Below are 17,968 nucleotides of genomic sequence, written 5' to 3'. Positions count from 1 at the left end.
GATGAAGGGTATCGCGACTGTGGCATTTCTCGCCTTGGTCTCCACCTTGGCAAACGCCAGCAACGGCCATGACGCGGACGATTTCTGCATCACGGCATGCCAGAAGATCAAGGGAGGCTCCATGTCCATCTCTAGCCCAACCTGCTCTGGAGTGACCGGTGAATACTGCGAGGACCACTGCACTTGGTAAGAAAACCAGGCCCATCACCTCGCCCCCCGCCTTGATGTGACCAGAGGTCGCTAACATTATCCGTTCGTCGTAGCTCTGGCGACGGCGTCATGACTTGCAACAACAAAGATGTCAAGTGCTCGGCCGATGCAGTCACCAAGACGTGCAAGCAAGGACTGTCCAAGCAGTGGGAGTGCTGGTGCCAAGATACGTCGTTCTTTTCTGATGGATGGGGTCCAGGCGTGGGAGAAACCTGCGCTAGCTTGTGATGCTGCATTGTTGGTTTCTTGCCAGTCGCTTGGAGGTCGCTTTAGTGCACCGAGTAAGGTGACTCGAGTACCGCGCAAGGATACAACATTGGTTGAGTGTGGCATACGGCATATCAATTCTCTCTATCGGAGGCTGTAAGGAACAAGTCAAGTCTACCATGCAGCCACAGGTCGACTATTGATCGAGCTAAATAGTTAGTTCTAGACAAAGGCGTCTGCATCATTCAGCAGCGCAAAGAAAAGCAATCTTCATTTTCCCACACAATTTCCCGTCGTCGGTACCTTCATACAGTTGTATGGCTACCTAGTATGGAATCCCCAAAATTACGAGGCCGGGTGGACAGGCTTGCAGCAAGGCTGAGGTCAAGAAGGGAGAGCTGGGCTGGCTGGGTAACTTACCGCATCCGGAGTAGTTCATCTACGTCATTGTTGCCTTTCAATCCCTCAATGTCTCTCTTCCGACAAACTGGCACACCCGCTGCGGGTCACATCTTCTTCATCATTCTCCAGGGAATGGCATGTTGACTCCTCGTCTACCCTTTTTGATACGACAGGGGGGTCACAGATTGGTACTGGACGTCTGTCGCCTCCATCCACCAAAGATGGCGAGCAAAATGTCCACGCACTCGCCTTCGATGGCCAAGAACCTCTCTGTTGAACCGATGGTAAGGGGATTGAAAATCTCTCGGTCGCAAGCCAGCACCATTACAAAGCCGCGTGGCTGATCGCTGAAAGGAGCCCAGAATACCAATGACGCGAAATGGATCACCCTGAAGAAAATCACATACGAGGACCCAGCGGGCAAAAAAAGGCTTTGGGAATCTGCGGAGCGACAGGTCAATTGAAAATCCCGCGGAGTTTGCTGTTGGAAAGGATACGGGAAAGAGGTTGACTCGAGCTCTGCAGACAAGACCCAAGGACGCCGAAGTCGACGCCGTCGGCGTGGTCGCCATTCTCAACGATCCCAAATCCTCAAAGGGCCCCGCCCTGCTCCTCCAGAAACAATTCCGTCCCGCGGTCGACAAAGTCACCATCGAAGTGCCGTCGGGCCTCATCGACGCGGGAGAGTCGCCCACGGAAGCCGCCATTCGCGAGCTGAAAGAAGAAACGGGCTACATCGCCACCATCCCTTCGGATGCCAAAGCCGCCGAGGGTATTCTGATGTTCAATGACCCGGGGTTCTGCAATACAAACACGAAAATGATCTTTGTCGAGGTGGACATGCGCGACCCCCGGAATGCAGACGAGAACCTCAAGCCCGAGCTGGAGGAGAGCGAGTATATCGAGTGCTTCACCCTGCCTCTGGATAACCTGTGGAATGAGCTGGGAGACCTCGAGGCCAAGGGCTTTGCGATCGATGCGCGTGTCGGGACACTGGCGCAGGGCATGGAGATAGCGAAGAAGTGGAAGGACGTGCTCAACAAGAATCCCGCATAGATGGATGGCATTGCAAGGGACCAGACGGCCTAGGAAAGTGCTTCCTCCGTCTCTGCGGTCGTTGTCCACGTCTCTTCAACATGCTCTATTCTATCCATGTTTGAGCAATGGCTGATAGATACGCTACCTTCCTCGTGACGGCCGCAGCGCGTGCCGTCGAAGATCCCAGATATTTCTCACGTACATTCGTCCCTTTTACAAGATCGAATGGTGCAAAATACGATGTTCTGCGCCCATGACAAAACTTTTCTTTACTTGCAAGTGATCCCCATCCCAACCGAAGAGACACCGGCCCCCACACAAGAGGAGTAAATAAGTCGTCAAGACGCGCCCGCCGTCTGGGTGACTCACCGCCTAAAGATGCCGGTGGCCCAGCAAAACCTCAAGATGGCCAGACCCCACGCCATGCCCAGGGAGTCCCTGACCAGATTCAACTTGCTGCCCGTCACCTCTCTCCAACCCACCGCGACCTCGGCGACGGGGATGTCTGCGAACTCGGCCAGCATGAGCATCTCGACGTCGAAGATCCACCCTTCCATGTGCATGTGCGGGACGATGTACGGGAGCGTCGGGCGCGAAAACAGCTTGAAGCCGCACTGTGTGTCCTTGATCCGCGCCGTGGCTGGCGGTGTCATGAGCCAGAGCAACATGTGGAAGCAGCGCATGAGGAAGTTCCGCACTTTCGACCGCTTGACCACCACTTCCGAGTCGACCAGGTGCGCCCGCGACCCGACCGCGATGCCCCTGCCCTCGGCGTCCTCGACCTCTTGACATGCCCTCACCAACTTCTCGAGGTCGGAGAACTTGGATGCCCCGTCCGCGTCCGCGAAAACGACGTATCGCCCGCGGGCGTGGCGCATGCCGTGCGTCACGGCGCCGCCCTTGCCGCGGTTTTCTTCCAGCGAGACCATGCGGATGGATCCCTGAGGGATTTTCACACCCATTGGAGACCGATGGGTCCAGGGGCCCGAGTCACGGCGGGGGTGAGGATGGAGGATGTGTTTGCGAGAGAAGGTCTGGACGATGAGGAGCGTGTCGTCCGTCGAGCCGTCGTCGACCAGGATGATTTCCCAGCCACGAAGGGGCTCTTGTTGTTTGGATTGCGAAGCACCGCCGTTCGCTTTCCTGCGCCGCGGACCATTGGCCTGTGTTTGTCCTGCTTCTTTGTCCACCCTGGACGTGGTGGAAGACGTCCCATACTCTGTCTCGAGAAAGTTCACGGCCTCCTCCAACATCCCCGTCAGTCTATCCTCCTCGTTGAACGCTGGAATGACCAGGGTCACAAACAATTCCGCGGGTTCAATCTCCTTCTCCACGTCGAGTTCTGTGTCTGGGTTTTCTTGCTTCGCCTTGACATACTTTTGTAGGGCTGCATCGTACCAACACGGCAACGGTTCTGGATCTGTCACATCGCCCGTCTTGTCAACGGTTGTGAATGTCTTCTCGGACGGGCGGGGTTTTCGTGGATGAGGGACGATGAAGGTAATGAAGATCCATATCTAAAACACCGCGAAGCGAAATCTCAATTGTCAGTAGGAGGTCGAGGACATTGCTGGGAAGCCGCAGGAGGAGGGGTGTGAGACCCAGGCGGGTTTTCAGGAAATACACACCAGCAACAAGACTGCAAAGGCCACCCAGACCAAGATGAAAGGCACCAGGCGCCATTGTAGAAATTTGTCGTCTTTGAATACATTGGTGAAGTGACCACCCATCCCAATAGGTCGTTCCATGGTGACCGCGACTGCATGCGCCCCTCCCCAAAGAGAGGAGGCTTCAGACGCAAGACGAGGAAACACGAATACGGGCTCCTTTGGGACCTCAGACCTTTTGGAAGAAGACAACAAGTCTCAAGGTAACGTCAAAGCCATAGTAGTACTAGGGATATTGGTACGCAGGCTCGTCGTCATTCGTCGTCGAGCAGAGCGTGAGTAGAGCATGCGGCTTTTTGTGTCTCGCACTTGTCCTGCGCATTGACATTCGAGTAAAGGCAAGATGTCAACAATTTTTGGTGGTCGGCAAATCGGCGCAACCATCAGACTCCGCGACCAGGTTTATTCCACACACGAGTATTAAAATAAGCAACTTAATAGCAAATCACACTCGAAGGAGCGGCGCGTGAAACAAGCAAGGCTTTTCGGCTGCAATGTGAGCATTGGGGCTGGTGTTCTTTGCTTCGTATTGCGGAGTCCTGGGATACCATGCATGTGGGATGCAAGGGGTTCCAAAGTTTGGCCATCGGCCACGCTTCGAGCTTCGAGCTTCGAGCTTCCTCTACGAGTACGTAGCTCACAATGTCGTAGTATAGATCAGTTTCTGCCTCATTTCTGTAGCCATCAGAAAAGCTGAGAGAAATTCCTCTTGATTCAACAAGACCATGACCCTCACCATAACCGCTGCAACACAGAACTCGCTTTCCCATCCTGGCTCTCTCAGGGTATTCAAGACCGAATCTCACCAAGTCGATCACCGCGACGAGAAGATTGAACTACCCGCGACCTTTGTCCATGCGCTTTCCAATTTACTCTCAATCAATTCGTCAACAGGCTCGGCGCCGACGTCACTTACGCCGACGCCACCAGCCGCCTTCAACCCACTATCGCCAGTATCTGGCCGGTTCTCCTCCAGACTCTGATCCAAGTTGCTGGCATAGATGACAGCCGCGAAAGCTTCGAGCTCCCTGACCTCGGCTTCTGCCGTAGATACGTATTCATTGGGTGGGTTGTTACCATTTCCGATCGCATGTGCCTGGCGTGTGATAATCGCCAGAATGTTGGCAAGCTTGACGCGGGGGTCTCCCGGCACGACTGTGACGGCAGAGTCAAGCTCTTGAATGCGCGGTTGTTGTGCGCTAGACATGGATGAAGATGGGGAGTGTTGCCTGGGTTGTGGATATAGTTGGGCAATAACCCGAGTGTCGAGCAGATGCGAGAACATGGAATTGAGAAGCAGGGTGTGGATCCTCGTGAATGTTGGCGAGTCAATCAGATCGGCAGTCTCATCGAGAAGCTGCCGCAATGGCCCTGTCGACGTATCGATATGCATTGTGGGTTCTTGACGTTCGCCCTTCTCCGGATCCTGAGTGTGTGAGCCGGGAGATGTTGCGGGCGGAGTGATCACCCCAGACTCTATCAGCACCGTCTCTTCCTCCTCTTTGGGTGGTAACACATAGGGTAGCCATCGGGTGGCATATCTCTCCTGTTCGGAACCGCCCTCGACGCGCTTTCGGACATCAAGAACCAAATCGCTGAGCCGGGCGGCGGTGATTCCTTCACTGGGAGAGATGCCACCAAATACTTCCTCCACTGCTTCCCTGACCTTTGACATGATCTTTGCATACCCCTTGTGCAGCAGAAACCAGGAAAATGTTAGATATCTCCTATTGGTTTCAAAGTCGTTTCCGAACGCTGCGCCGGAGCTTCCGTCGTCATGATCCTCCAATGAAATCGAGTCCGCTCTCTCGGGTGGTGGCGGCTGGGCCAACGAAATGACCGACGACAGGTAATTTAGTCGACCCAAGAGGTTCAATTGTATTCGTGTGAGGATTATGAGGAGCGACAGACTGTATATCAGTGTGAATGCTCTTGTGATCGAAGTTACTTTCAATTCGTTCCAAAGTTGGGCCTTTGTCCGGCGAGGCCCCGTTGACTGACTCGCATCTCCTTGGAACTGGCTGGCATGTATAAAACTCCCCGTCTGGAAGCTGGACATGCTTGCCGTGTCGCCGTCATACATACTTGAGGCTTCGGATTTCCCTTCTCCTGAGGCACGTGCCAATCTTTCGGCCTTCTTCTGTTGCAGTTCATGAGTCAATTGTTCGACCGGAAGATCCTCCAGAATGTTCTCGGTCAGAGTAGGGAGTAACGCGAGGACCGTGATCGTACAGTCTGTCTGATTTTGCTCGAATCGTCGACGGATGCTGGGCAAGATGAAATTAGTAGATATTGCGCGAACGAAGGTGGTATTATCTCACTTCTCCTTTGCGATCTTGTCCATCTGCATGCGCTCTCGCGCTTCATTAATCTTCCCAAGGACATACTGGGCTGCCAGATACGTAGCGCCGATAACACCTGCGCCGATGGCTATACCAGTGCGATGCCGCCTGAGCCAGCGACGTGTGGCTGATATCATTTTGATTTGGACCAATGTGAGGGAATCTGTGCACCTTATCTCAGGTACAAGTTGTCCGCTGGATAGGACATGATCGCGAATGGCACAGAGGAAGAGATGGAGGGCTCTGGCTGAGCGTCCCGAGCAAGGTCAGGTACAAGAAGGGAGCTGGCACACTGAAGACGCAGTTTTAGTATTGAGTCAATTGATCACAATTGTCGATGGAGCGGATCAAACTTGTGGCGGTGCCTCGGCTGAAGGCTGGCAGAGTACCTCGTATGGAGTATAGTACCCGAGTAAGAGCATGGGCTTTTTCGGTGCGGGATGGGCTTGGGGGAGAGTCAAGATACAACTGAAGAGCCAATAAATGAATGAGAAGACGAGCCGTAAGCAGGTCGGTGGCAGGTGGTGACCCAGTGGTGGCAGGGGATCTGACACGTACAACTACGTAATAATGAGGGCTTTGCTTGGGTCGTTTCAAAGGGGGCCCCAAGGGGGCCTTTCAGCCGGAAGAACGAGGTACCTCGTTGTGCCTACCTCTCCTAGCCGAGAATGGCCTTCCCTGCCCGGCTGGACCCCACCATCGAAGGAACATTCAAAGACTCTAGGGTGCACCTCATCGTGGCTTTATTCAAAGAGTCATACCGCTGCGACAAGTCCACCGATGCTGAAGGCACAATTGTTGGAGCCTGTATACAACCATGTCTTGAATAGTCGCTCTGTCCGAGGCGCCACTTAGCTGGCTGCCACCCCCTTTGCTCTCTCCTACCAATACTCCGCTGAGCGTACCACTTGCGAAAAAACCCCCACCATCTTGAAGTCGAAGTTGATTTCAGTACCGAGTATACTTGCGCACGAAGATTGCTAGTTGCGATCATGGACCAGGGTCATCGCGAATACATCCTGGAGGTATTCGCAGATCAAACATTTGTCAGGGACATAGTTAAAGGTACGGTGTAGTCTGGCCCCATACTCATGGTTCAGAGGAGCCAGCTCTGCTTCTCTCTGCCTTGGTCGCGAGGAAGACTGGTACGACTAACAATTGGTCTCTGTGAACACAGGAGTCCTACACACGATATTCTTCCACCGTTACTTCCCACCAATCCGACCTTCTCTCTACACCCCGAATGCCTCCTCCCTCTCTCACACTCACACTTCGCATTCAACCCAATCTCTTCCCATAACGCTCCCTTCAATCCTCGAGCCACCTGAAATCTCCACAGCAATCGATTCTCATGCAGACCTACTCATATCCCAATTGACACCACAATTCTCAGCGAGCACAACCAGTCCGTCAGCCGCAGCCGGTGGCTCTCGTGGTGAAATTGTAGTGCGATTTTACGATCGCAAGAGAAGAAAAACAGGTATCACGACGGGCTGGTTGGGCCGCTTAGGAGGTGGCGGACAGACAGACGAGGAAGTATGCTGGGAGGAGTGGTGTGTTCAGGTTATTGTTGCAAGACCTAGAAGTGAAGCGGGTAAGGCTACCCTCCTGGCTTTTTGCCAGATGTTGTGCGACACAGCTTTCTGTGTTACTAACGATTGAATTCACTGGCAGACCGCATCAAAGTCCGCCGTGCAATGGAATCTTCTCTACAGAAGACAGCGATGAAGATTGTCGCAATAGTGAACAGGGACAAGGATCATATTCCTCCAATTACCACAAGTGATCAGAATCCTTTTCCGTACAGGATATTTGTCAATCCCAAGCAACAGGAAAGTGCGGAACGTGGATTCGTGGGAGGGTGGAATTGAAGCTAGGGAGGTGCAGATTATATCGGCTGGACAAATGCATTCTCCTTAGAGATATAACTTATAGAGCGAACAAAAAGTTGGCTGTTTTTTTGGAGTTTTTTTCGTTGGTTCCAATTTCCATCGACACCTTCCTACCTGCGATCAATAACTAGCCGCAACTAATCTCTTGAGAGCCATCGCCACCACCCAAGACGTAAATCAACAGGTCTATCGAGAAAGTTCATAATGATAGGATTTAGCCTTCTTGAGCAACTCGTAGGTCATCTCCCTGCAAACCGCAGGGAGCACCAGTTCCCATGACTCCACCTCCCACCAGATCTCATTCTGGAACATGTTCCAGGTATTGTCATAATACCAAAAGACTTTCCCTTGTGTGCTCAGATCGCATCAAACGGCAGCGATCGCTCTTAACTCTCGCACGAAGCTACGGTGAGATTCTTTGAGCCGTTTACTGGCTTTTGAAAGCAGCATCGGCCTTGCCTCGGACATCGGCAGAGGTGGAGGCTGCTGGTTGCTGGAAGAAACGAGAGAAGATCGGGTGGAGGAAAGATTTGAAGACGATCTGCGCGCCGTTGGTCATGGGGAGGGCCATCCACAAGATGAGGATGAATTTGAAGACGTAGTAGAAGGCTATTGATGACAGGTGGTTAGTGTGGACATCGAGTGAGGGGCTACTCTGCGCATCGACTTACGGAACCAGTAGACGGCATTGACCAAACTCTCAAGGACAGTAAGGAAGGCGTACACCACCCAGTACTAGAAAGACGGTCAGAATAGCTGATATCGGAAAGTGTCGGAAAGGAGGCATACCGTCAACCATTGCGTATCATCAACTTTACTGCTACTGAACAGAGCTTCCAGCGAGTAGTACCCCGGGATGATAAAGCCGGCGAAGTTGACCAAGAACTCGCCGCCAATGTTAAAGAAGACGAGGAAGAAGTAGAGGCCGATCAGGCCGAGGAAAGCGTAGACCTTGGGAACGTTGGTCTGTCTCTCGAAATTGTTGAGCATAGGATACTTGGAGAGCTGTAGACACCATCAGTTAGCTCAACCGCGCCAGTCGACATTGTGAGATGGAACGATCATGATGCACTCCTAGAAGGCTGAATGATGGGAAACGTTGAATTGCAGCAGACGTTGGGAAAACTGGGAGCCTGGAATTGACATGTGCCTCACATACTTCCTTATCGATCTGCGAGATCTGATGCTGCGCTTTGTCCTGGAACGACATCTTGACAACAATATGTCGGTATCGCTACGACGAAAGTAGATTGATGTAGTGGGAATGGGGAAATGAAGATGTGCAGATGAATCTGGATTGCTGGGAATATCTCAGTGTGAACGAAATGTGTGAGTGGGAAGAGAGGTGCAGTAGTGGGAGAGGTGATGTAGTTTAAACCCCCAGGGGCAGGAGGTGACGTTGGTCCGTTTGGGTGCCACGGTGCATAGGAGAGCTACGAGTTACGAGGTGCCGGCGACTGACTGGTGGGCAATTGCTTCGTGGCTCGGTGGGTGCGGGAGGTGCCTGCAGACCCAACACGAGGGTCACTCGCAGTGGTGACGGCGCCCAATGTGACAAAAAGGTACCGCCTGACCCTGGCACCTGCACCTCACCACTCACCTGGGTTGCTTGTACTCGTAAATCCAGCTGTGGCTGCACAATGAGGCGTCCAGCACCCAATCCAACTGATTGACGTAATACCAAAGATATGAACCCACAACCCACAAGCACCTCATACATAAGGTGAATTCCCGCTGTGCACCAATGAGGAGATGGGTCCCGTCTGACGGAGAAATATTACAGAGTTTTGCCGTATCCGCTCGCTGTCAGACCGGAGCTGAATGTTTGTCTTGGCGAACTGTTTCTCTGGCAACAACCTTTGTCGAACTCGAATTGGGCTGTTACTCTCAACACAAACCAGCGACATGGACTGACAGCCACCGCGCGTGAAGTGATCCATCGCTGTCGAATTCGCCTCCTACAAAGCGTGACATCTTCCAGCGGCATCTAAGGTTGTCCGTCTATTCTTGCGCTTGCCTAACAGTCAAGATACACGTTCGCGAACTGCGATAACAGACCCGATCCACGAACTTCGACGCTCGAAAGCCATGTTGTGATCTGTCAAATTACCGAGCGAGGTTCCGTCTCAACATATCGATAACGAGACATCCGATATCTTCATCCCGTACACGTGTCAGAGTTTGGGACCAGAACATGTAAGATGAATTGTTTGTTTTTCTCGTGACGTCGTGCTAATTAGCGCACAGTTCCGCATGGCGCAGTCGCCAACCCACATTATGGAGGACACTCCCGATCAACAAGATCCTACACATGCAAATAATGCAAACAATAGAGAAAGACAACGTCCAAAATCTAGAGGCTCGACAACTAGCCTGCAGTCCATCGGCGTGGGCAGCGCCTTTCAACCATCTGCGCAACGACAACACCCACAACAACAACAACCGGACGAGCCGAGCATGCCTTTAGACCAAGGCACCTTCTTTATACAACATGGCACTCACCCAGCTGCTGGGATATATGGCCCTAATCCCGAAGACATGCTCATGCACTATCAACACAACATGCCACCGCATCTCCATCAACAACCGATAGACCCTAACACGACAATGCCGCAACAGCATGAGATGCGTCCCATGTCACAGCAAGCTTTCCAAGAGATGCAACACTACCCTATGCAATATCCCCACGGCCTACCGCCATATGCTGTCGCTCCTCAACACATGCATCATATGCGGCATCATTCTGAACAGTTCGAAGGCTCTCCTGCGCCGGAAGATTCAAACAACGAGAATGGTGGGGCCAAACGAAGAAAGGGCACAGCTTCCAGCGTGGCTAATGACCAGGAACTGCGGCGACTGCTAGCTCAGTACCAGGGAAAAACTCTGAAAGAAGTTGCCGTGGAAGTACAGAAAAACGAAGGTGCTGGGGGCAAATCTGAGAAGGCAAAACAAGTCTTTGCTATGCTCTGGTAAGTTTTCCGCTGAGGAAGCCTGCGGCGCCTGTACTTATGTTTGTAGGCTCCAAGAAAACTGTCAGCGGTCAACAAACTCCGTGCGCCGCGATCGTGTATTTACAAGATACACGGAGCGCTGTGGCAATGAGCGAGTTCCGACGCTAAACCCAGCATCATTCGGCAAACTCGTCCGCATCATCTTTCCAAATGTCCAGACAAGGAGGTTAGGAGTCCGAGGTGAATCGAAATACCACTACGTGGATCTATCGCTAGTGGTTGACGATGATGATCGACAATATGCTTCTGCCCCCGAAAGACCCGGCACATCGAGCGGGAGCCAGCATGAAAGGCAGGCATCAATCCAGGAAGCAAACAAAGTATTCAAGGCTACCGTGACTCCTCCCATCGATCGGCCCATGTCACGAGCAACCATGGAGATAGCCGACTTCCCGGCCCCGAGTGCTGCGTTCCTACCCAAGGAAGCCGACGTCGCTGGAGACGAGACGCCAGCCCCTATAGAGTCTCAGACTCAGCGGCTGGATTGCAAGTATATTAACACACCGACTATCCGCTTCCCCATCAAATCTATGCCAACGAATGTCGTTGTGGCGCTTCCTTCGATTCGTCGCCATCTCCCTGGCAGCATGGCGACTTACCTGGGAATGCCAACGCTCAATTCCCTTTCTCAGCCACCTGCTTTGTCGCAAGATACACCTATTGACTTTCCAGATATCCATACTTACCTCGAGGGAGAGAACTACGACGCATCTATAGCCAAGGCCTTGTTCCACCTCTACCGCTCATACTGCATCGATGTGATCGACGCCTTCCGCAAATGCAAGGAGAAGCCGTTCTTCAACCACCACTCGGCTTTCAATGGGAAGATGACTGTTCCAGTCTCCAAATTGTTTTCAATGCCCTGCTTGGCTCCCTGGATTCAAGAATGCGATATGCGGATGTACAAGCAGATTGTCCGATTCATCGCTCCTTTGGCAATTCAGAATGTGCCCGAGGTTGTGTGGAATGTGTTCGACCGCATCGGATCAAGACTGGTCAGCCATCTGATCTCAGCCTTTGAAGAAAAATGCCCTGTCCATGTTATTGTTGCGAAGATTGTACCTGCAGCCAGATTTGTGCATGTGCTGAAGAAGCTCAAAGGCGCAAACGCAGCCACATTGCAACTGAGTCGCATGCTGGAAGATCCGCAGCAGAGAACGCAGATGTGGCTTGATTTGATGTCCATTGTCGATCCAGATCACCTGCTAGAGGACAGTATGCCACCCCCAGAAAGCCTTGAGAAGATGCTGGGTATGCTCAAGCACGACATGAGACAGCTCGTCGATCCCATCGATGACGCATTGGTCCATGCGGCGGAAGAGGACCAGGCAAGCGCATACGCAACGTTTATCAACGACAGTGCCGACACTTTCGACGGCATTCTCCTTTCGGAACCCAGCGATGAGCCTATTTCTTTGCTGGAGCGGTGGATAAATTGGCTGGAGAGGCTACCTCAACTTTTCGAGGGTCACCACCCTCAGTGCATGATCAACTGCCACACGAGATTCTGGAGAAGTGTCATGACGCAAATGGGACAAGGTGGTGCTCACAGCTATCAATCATGGTGGTTCGTGGAGTCGTTTACCACGCAAATGCTCGACTGGATGACGCAGATGGAAGGACTGCTGCTGGACTCGCAGAGTCAGAAGTTTGCGGACGTGAGAGAGCAAGAGAAGTGCAAGGAGGCTGAAACACACCCAGATGCACCTTTTCGTGGCATGAAGAGAAAGAGGGCGGTCCAAGACGTCGATGGAGAAGCCAACGCTCCCGCTGGACCTGAGCCGCATAAGTTGGTGAAATTGGAAATGCCGCCGAGCAATTCGCCTACCCTCCCAGCGACAAGTGTCGAGCAGCAAGCAGGTCAGGAAATCGACGACGACGAAACCGACGCAGAACTCGATGAACTCCGACGCGGTGGCCCTTTAGACCTGCCTAGTTTCCACACTGGCCTTAGCAGTCCAGTCAAACACCGCGCAGCCGGCAACCACGACGATAGTGGGATTGACCTTGGGCTCGATGTCGACGTCGAAGCCGAGAAAGAGGCTAGGAAGTTCAACAAGAGAGACTGGCTTCTCAGCAGCGATCCGGCGGACCCAGCCCTGGGATTGGTCGTGTTGGCTTGATGGTGATCTACTTAATATGTTGAGCGACCAGGCGCTGTCAACACCTAATTGGATTTAATTGGAGGATAAGACGATTTGAACGAGCTGCACGATGAGACGACAGGGACGGTTTTCCGGGGGAACGGTCCATGGGTATTCCTAGTGGCGGCATGGGATGTGGTTTTCAGGGTACATTTCTTCGCGGCGAGAGATTCCTGCTCGAAGCACTTGTTGGTTGACCAAAACATGGTTGGTATGATGGAGGTTGGCTTTCTTTTCCTCTGTCGTTTGATACCCGGGATCTGCTCTAACGGGTTGGTTGTATCTTCTTGCGCCTGCGACTTGATGGCCTGGTTTACATTTCAGTGTGTTGGATTTTGTGAATTGGTTCTTCATGGGGTGGCCAGATCCTTTGTTTTTTTGGTGGCAACTGATTGGAGAGCGAATTCCCTCTTTGTTAGTCCTGAGGTATTTAGAGGCGTTGATTGCAGGAGAGTCGTAACGATGGTGTTGCTGGCGTTGAAAAGGCTGAGATGAAAAGGGGAGTAGCAGATGCAGTTAAAGCAGCGTGTGCGACTTTCTACTTTTACAACACATGTAATAATCGACCGAGTCACTTGAGTCACTTGAGTACCGTCCACCGCATCCTCTCATCGTCCATGTCCACTCACCAGCTGCTTCACTAAACCTGTGCATCCAACGCCCTGGAACCTAGGTATCGTACTCCCTGTGCTGAGAACATCTCCTCCTTGTACCTTGACGCCCTCTGCACCCAAGACCGTGGCTGACAGTAATAGCAATGGCCAGGAAAACAAAACCATCCAGCAATGCAACGAAACAGAGAACCACGGCCTCTCACAATTCTCCAGTGCCTCCTTCACCACAGATAGACCTGTCTTCGACAGACAAGCGACCTAGATCCATTGTCGCAACATTGACTGACACACGGGTGCAAAGGGCACTACAACTTGTTCTCCTTGCGGCCCTATATGCTCCGCTATCCCAGTTGAACCTATCGCCTGTCTACGGAGACATACCAGCGGCTTTGTACCATCGATATGGCCTCACTGCTTCCTTCATGCTTGCCTTCGCGGTCCGAGGTTACCTCCCATCCTGGGTTGCACGGTTCATCACCCCGTTTTGTTTCTGGATCCCAAGCATCCAATTCATCCTCTTCAGATTCAGTTCGACTCTCGGTAATCCGCTAGGTCCTCTGATTACCGAGCTTCTGACTTGTTATCCTCTTGCTTTGTTGTCCACATACTTTGCGATGCAATACCTTGACGAAACCTTCAGCTCCGGCCGTTTGGACTCGTCGTTGGGAGAGGCTGTGCCATCGATGGGATTGTTCATGCTCTTCTCCGTCCTTCACAGAGCTTGCAAAGGATTCGTCTCGTCACTTCTCGGACGTGGTTTTCTTACTTCACGGATCGGAATGCAGCTGGTAGTGGCTTCGCTATATGGAATGGTCCTGCCCAACAGCTTTCTGTGGCCCTCACTCCCGTCGGTTGCTTTTACCATGGTGGCAAACCCCCACTGCTCCCTTTCACGGACTACCGAGGTGCTCAATAACACCCTGGCGCTCTACAATTATACCTTACTGGAACGGAAAGAGTCGATCACAGGCTATATTTCAGTCTTGGAGGACAACCAGAGAGGGTTCCGTGTGATGAGGTGTGATCACAGCCTCCTAGGCGGACAATGGAAGCTTCCGCCCTCCAAGAGGGTCCAGAGAAGAGTTGCGGAACCCATCTATTCCGTCTTCGTGATGCTTGAAGCTGTACGACTTGTTGAGGGCACATCTCCCAGCCCATACAAAACCGCCCTGAACATCGGCCTCGGAGTCGGAACCGCACCCGCGGCCTTGATTCAGCATGGGGTGAATACAACCGTCATGGAACTTGATCCGGTCGTCCATGACTTCGCCGTCAAGTACTTCAACTTTCCCCATAATCATACTTATTATCTCGGCGACGCCGTCCACGCGGTCACTACAGCGAACACGACTGAGGCAGACTCATACGATTACATTATTCACGACGTCTTCACTGGTGGAGCTGAGCCTGTGGAACTCTTCACCGTTGAATTTCTCTCGGGTTTGCATATGCTTTTGAAACCAGATGGAGTCATAGCCATCAACTACGCAGGAGATCTCGCAATGCCTGCATCCTCGCTCATCTATCGGACAATCACATCAGTCTTCCCTTCCTGCCGAGTTTTCAGGGAAGACGAAGCACCCACGCCAGGGGCCAACGCAGTCGACTTCACGAATATGGTTTTCTTCTGCACGAAGAGGCAGGCAGCGATCACATTTCGGAAACCCGTTACAGCAGATTTTCTGGGGAGTGGTGCCCGGCAGGAGTTTTTGGTGCCGCAACACGAGATCAGCCCCGATGAATTTGATAAAGAGGGCGCGGTTCTCAGGAGAGGACAGACGAAAGAACTCGAGAAATGGCAATCGCAAAGTGCATTGGGCCACTGGACGGTCATGAGAACAGTATTGCCAGATGTTATTTGGGAGAACTGGTGACTGGTGCCATGACGAGTCAGGGAGCTTATTATTCACAAAACAGCGCGACGGTGGTGACGGGTCCATCATATCAAGCGAACTCGACGACGGTAACGACGCCTTGATCCCTATTTCCCGGCTGACGGTCACCAGTCGACCACGTTCTAACGCTGTGACAGATAGCCAGCTCATCAGTGGTTATGCAGAGGAGCAGGCCATTTCTGGGCCACCCGCTGGTACTTGGGAGCATTGTGCAACACCATTCCCTCGTTGAGCTGCCCAGTCTCGCGGCGGAAGATATCTTGCCAGGGGGTCTGAGACTCTGGAATCGGATATCCGCCCTTTGCTTCCAAGTCCTGCCGTCGCTTCTTCAACTCATCATCGGAGATCAACATCTGGACAAGTCGCTTGTTCAGGTCAACCCTCAAGATGTCGCCATCCCTGAGCAGTGCCAGGTTACCACCTGCGGCGGCTTCAGGGCTGGCATTCAGAATCGACGGGGAACCTGACGTGCCAGACTGTCTTCCATCTCCAATGCACGGTAAAGAGGTCACGCCTTGTTTCAAGACGTGGCCCGGAGCATGCATATTGACTACTTCTGCCGCGCCAGCTGAGATGAAAAATTAGCATTGCGATTCGAGACATACCCGATGCCAGAACGGTCCACAAAGGACGGTTTCGGACAGAGGCAGAAGGGCTACTCACGATATCCCAGCGGTCCAGCACCGCGCATCACCAAAATTGTCCTCTTATCGACTGGGGTCTTGGGGTCGTCAATGCGACTGATATAATCCTCTCGCCCGTCAAACACCACCGCCTTGCATTCAAAAGCATTGGGATCCTGTGGGTTTTCCAAGAACTCCCGGCGGAAATCGTCGGAAATCACAGAGGTCTTCATGATGGCGGAGTCAAAGAGATTACCTGTCATGTGGAGGAAACCTGCTCGATGTTTCAGGGGCTCACCATAGGTCTTGATGGTTCGTCGGTCCCAAGAATGCCTGCCATCCACATTCTCCTTGACGGTCTTGCCGTTACAAGTCAGGGCTTTTGGCTGGAGTTTACCTTGATCCAGAAGTTCGGCCATGACAGCTTGGAGCCCTCCGGCTTTATAATACTCCTCACACAACATCTCACCTGCCGGTTGCACATTCACCAGCAAAGGGATGTCAAGTCCAATGCTATCCCAGTCATCCAGATCAAGGGGGACACCAATGTGTTTCGCCACAGCGTTCAGATGGATGGGGGCATTCGTGCTTCCCCCAATGGCACTATTTACGACAATCGCATTTTCAAAGGCCTCCCTTGTCAGGATGTCGCTCGGCCTGCGATCGGCGTGCACCATCTCGACAATCTGCTTACCGGTCCTATACGCACATTGGGCGCGCTCACGATACGGGGCGGGAATAGCCGACGAGCCAGGTAGAGCCATACCCAGTGCTTCGGCCAGAGCATTCATGGTTGAGGCCGTGCCCATGGTGTTGCAATGGCCCGCCGAGGGCGTTCCAGCCGCGATCATCTCGACCATCATATCATCGTCAATCTCCCCTGCAGCATGCAAATCCCGGGCCTTCCACAGAATCGTCCCCGAGCCAATTCTGTCTGGCGACCCCTTCAGGCGACCGTTCAGCATGGGGCCGACATTGAGACAGATGGCGGGGATGTTGACAGTAGCGGCGGCCATGAGCATTGCCGGGGTCGTCTTGTCACAACCGGTCAAAAGCACCACTCCATCCAAGGGATACGCATGTAGGATCTCGACCAGACCCAGATAGAGCAAGTTTCGGTCCAACGTTGCCGTGGGCCGTCTCACCGACTCCTGGATTGGGTGCGTGGGGAACTCGAATGCGATGCCACCAGCGGAGCGGATCCCTTCGCGCACCCTTTTGGACAGTTCGAGATGGTGTCGGTTGCAGGGGGCGAGGTCACTGCCAGACTGGGCAATGCCGATAATGGGCTTGCCGGAATTGAGTTCGGACGTGGTCAAGCCGTAGTTGAGGTAGCGATCCGTGTACAGGGCCATCATCTCCGGGTTGTCGGGCGAGTTGAACCAATGTTCAGACCGCAACTTTCGGGACCTGGAGGACTGCGAGTCTTTGACGCCGTTGGCCGTCTTGGACAGCATCAGTTCGAGTTCCTGGGTCCTCTTGCGCAGGCCTTCGAGTTCGAGTTTGTAGTCTTCCATGTCTGGCACGGAGGCGCCATCGTGGTGGTGTCCATCACACGAGCCACAAGACTGTTGTTGTTCCTGCTGCTCCTTTGGACAACTCATGTTGACAAAAAGCCCTCCTTTGCTTGATTGTTTCAGTGCTTAGTTTGTGAATCTTGTTTAAATTCTCCGGGTGGGAGACCCCTTTACCCAGTTGCTGTGAAAAGGGAAGTAGTTCTCGTGTGTGTATGTGTGCGCGTGGGGAAAAATAGTCGGCTAGGATAGGAAAAGCCGAGCACTCGAAAAGAAGAGGAGGGAAGGAGAAGGCAAAAACGAGAAGATACGATTGTTTATTTAAAAATTAAAAACCGAAGAAGAAAGAAGGAACATCCAATATTAAAACAAAACACAACGCCTGACACATGAACACAAGACATGACAT

The 17,968-nt window shown here is 52.7% G+C and overlaps 7 protein-coding genes across 7 annotated transcripts; 3 read left to right on the top strand and 4 right to left on the bottom strand.

Moving 5' to 3' along the window:
• Positions 1-1,040: 1,040 nt before the first annotated feature.
• Positions 1,041-1,875, top strand: AYO20_02929 (hypothetical protein; the record flags this gene model as incomplete). The annotated part of the gene is made up of 3 exons (XM_022641233.1): positions 1,041-1,103; positions 1,182-1,274; positions 1,345-1,875. The coding sequence occupies 3 exons, from the start codon at positions 1,041-1,043 to the stop codon at positions 1,873-1,875; spliced, it is 687 nt and encodes a 228-aa protein (XP_022502764.1).
• Positions 1,876-2,222: 347 nt separating this feature from the next.
• Positions 2,223-3,605, bottom strand: AYO20_02928 (hypothetical protein; the record flags this gene model as incomplete). The annotated part of the gene is made up of 2 exons (XM_022641232.1): positions 2,223-3,374; positions 3,486-3,605. The coding sequence occupies 2 exons, from the start codon at positions 3,603-3,605 to the stop codon at positions 2,223-2,225; spliced, it is 1,272 nt and encodes a 423-aa protein (XP_022502763.1).
• A 733-nt stretch (positions 3,606-4,338) lies between these two features.
• AYO20_02927 (hypothetical protein) lies at positions 4,339-6,003 on the bottom strand (the record flags this gene model as incomplete). Its single annotated transcript, XM_022641231.1, has 2 exons — positions 4,339-5,791; positions 5,846-6,003. The coding sequence occupies 2 exons, from the start codon at positions 6,001-6,003 to the stop codon at positions 4,339-4,341; spliced, it is 1,611 nt and encodes a 536-aa protein (XP_022502762.1).
• A 2,182-nt stretch (positions 6,004-8,185) lies between these two features.
• AYO20_02926 (protein yop1) lies at positions 8,186-8,968 on the bottom strand (the record flags this gene model as incomplete). Its single annotated transcript, XM_022641230.1, has 4 exons — positions 8,186-8,367; positions 8,430-8,493; positions 8,548-8,763; positions 8,918-8,968. 4 exons carry the CDS (start codon positions 8,966-8,968, stop codon positions 8,186-8,188), a joined length of 513 nt encoding a protein of 170 aa, XP_022502761.1.
• A 1,067-nt stretch (positions 8,969-10,035) lies between these two features.
• Positions 10,036-12,892, top strand: AYO20_02925 (hypothetical protein; the record flags this gene model as incomplete). Its single annotated transcript, XM_022641229.1, has 2 exons — positions 10,036-10,727; positions 10,777-12,892. The coding sequence occupies 2 exons, from the start codon at positions 10,036-10,038 to the stop codon at positions 12,890-12,892; spliced, it is 2,808 nt and encodes a 935-aa protein (XP_022502760.1).
• Positions 12,893-13,670: 778 nt separating this feature from the next.
• On the top strand, positions 13,671-15,401 carry AYO20_02924 (hypothetical protein; the record flags this gene model as incomplete). Its single annotated transcript, XM_022641228.1, has 1 exon — positions 13,671-15,401. One exon carries the CDS (start codon positions 13,671-13,673, stop codon positions 15,399-15,401), a length of 1,731 nt encoding a protein of 576 aa, XP_022502759.1.
• A 170-nt stretch (positions 15,402-15,571) lies between these two features.
• AYO20_02923 (hypothetical protein) lies at positions 15,572-17,649 on the bottom strand (the record flags this gene model as incomplete). Its single annotated transcript, XM_022641227.1, has 2 exons — positions 15,572-15,990; positions 16,086-17,649. The coding sequence occupies 2 exons, from the start codon at positions 17,647-17,649 to the stop codon at positions 15,572-15,574; spliced, it is 1,983 nt and encodes a 660-aa protein (XP_022502758.1).
• Between the last annotated feature and the right edge of the window lie 319 nt (positions 17,650-17,968).

Source organism: Fonsecaea nubica (assembly GCF_001646965.1).
Source record: "Fonsecaea nubica strain CBS 269.64 chromosome Unknown Scaff13, whole genome shotgun sequence".
In the NCBI taxonomy this organism is placed as follows: Eukaryota; Fungi; Ascomycota; class Eurotiomycetes; order Chaetothyriales; family Herpotrichiellaceae; genus Fonsecaea; species Fonsecaea nubica.
The sequence above is the reverse complement of the archived record's forward strand: the minus strand, read 5'-3'. Positions and strand labels throughout refer to the sequence as shown.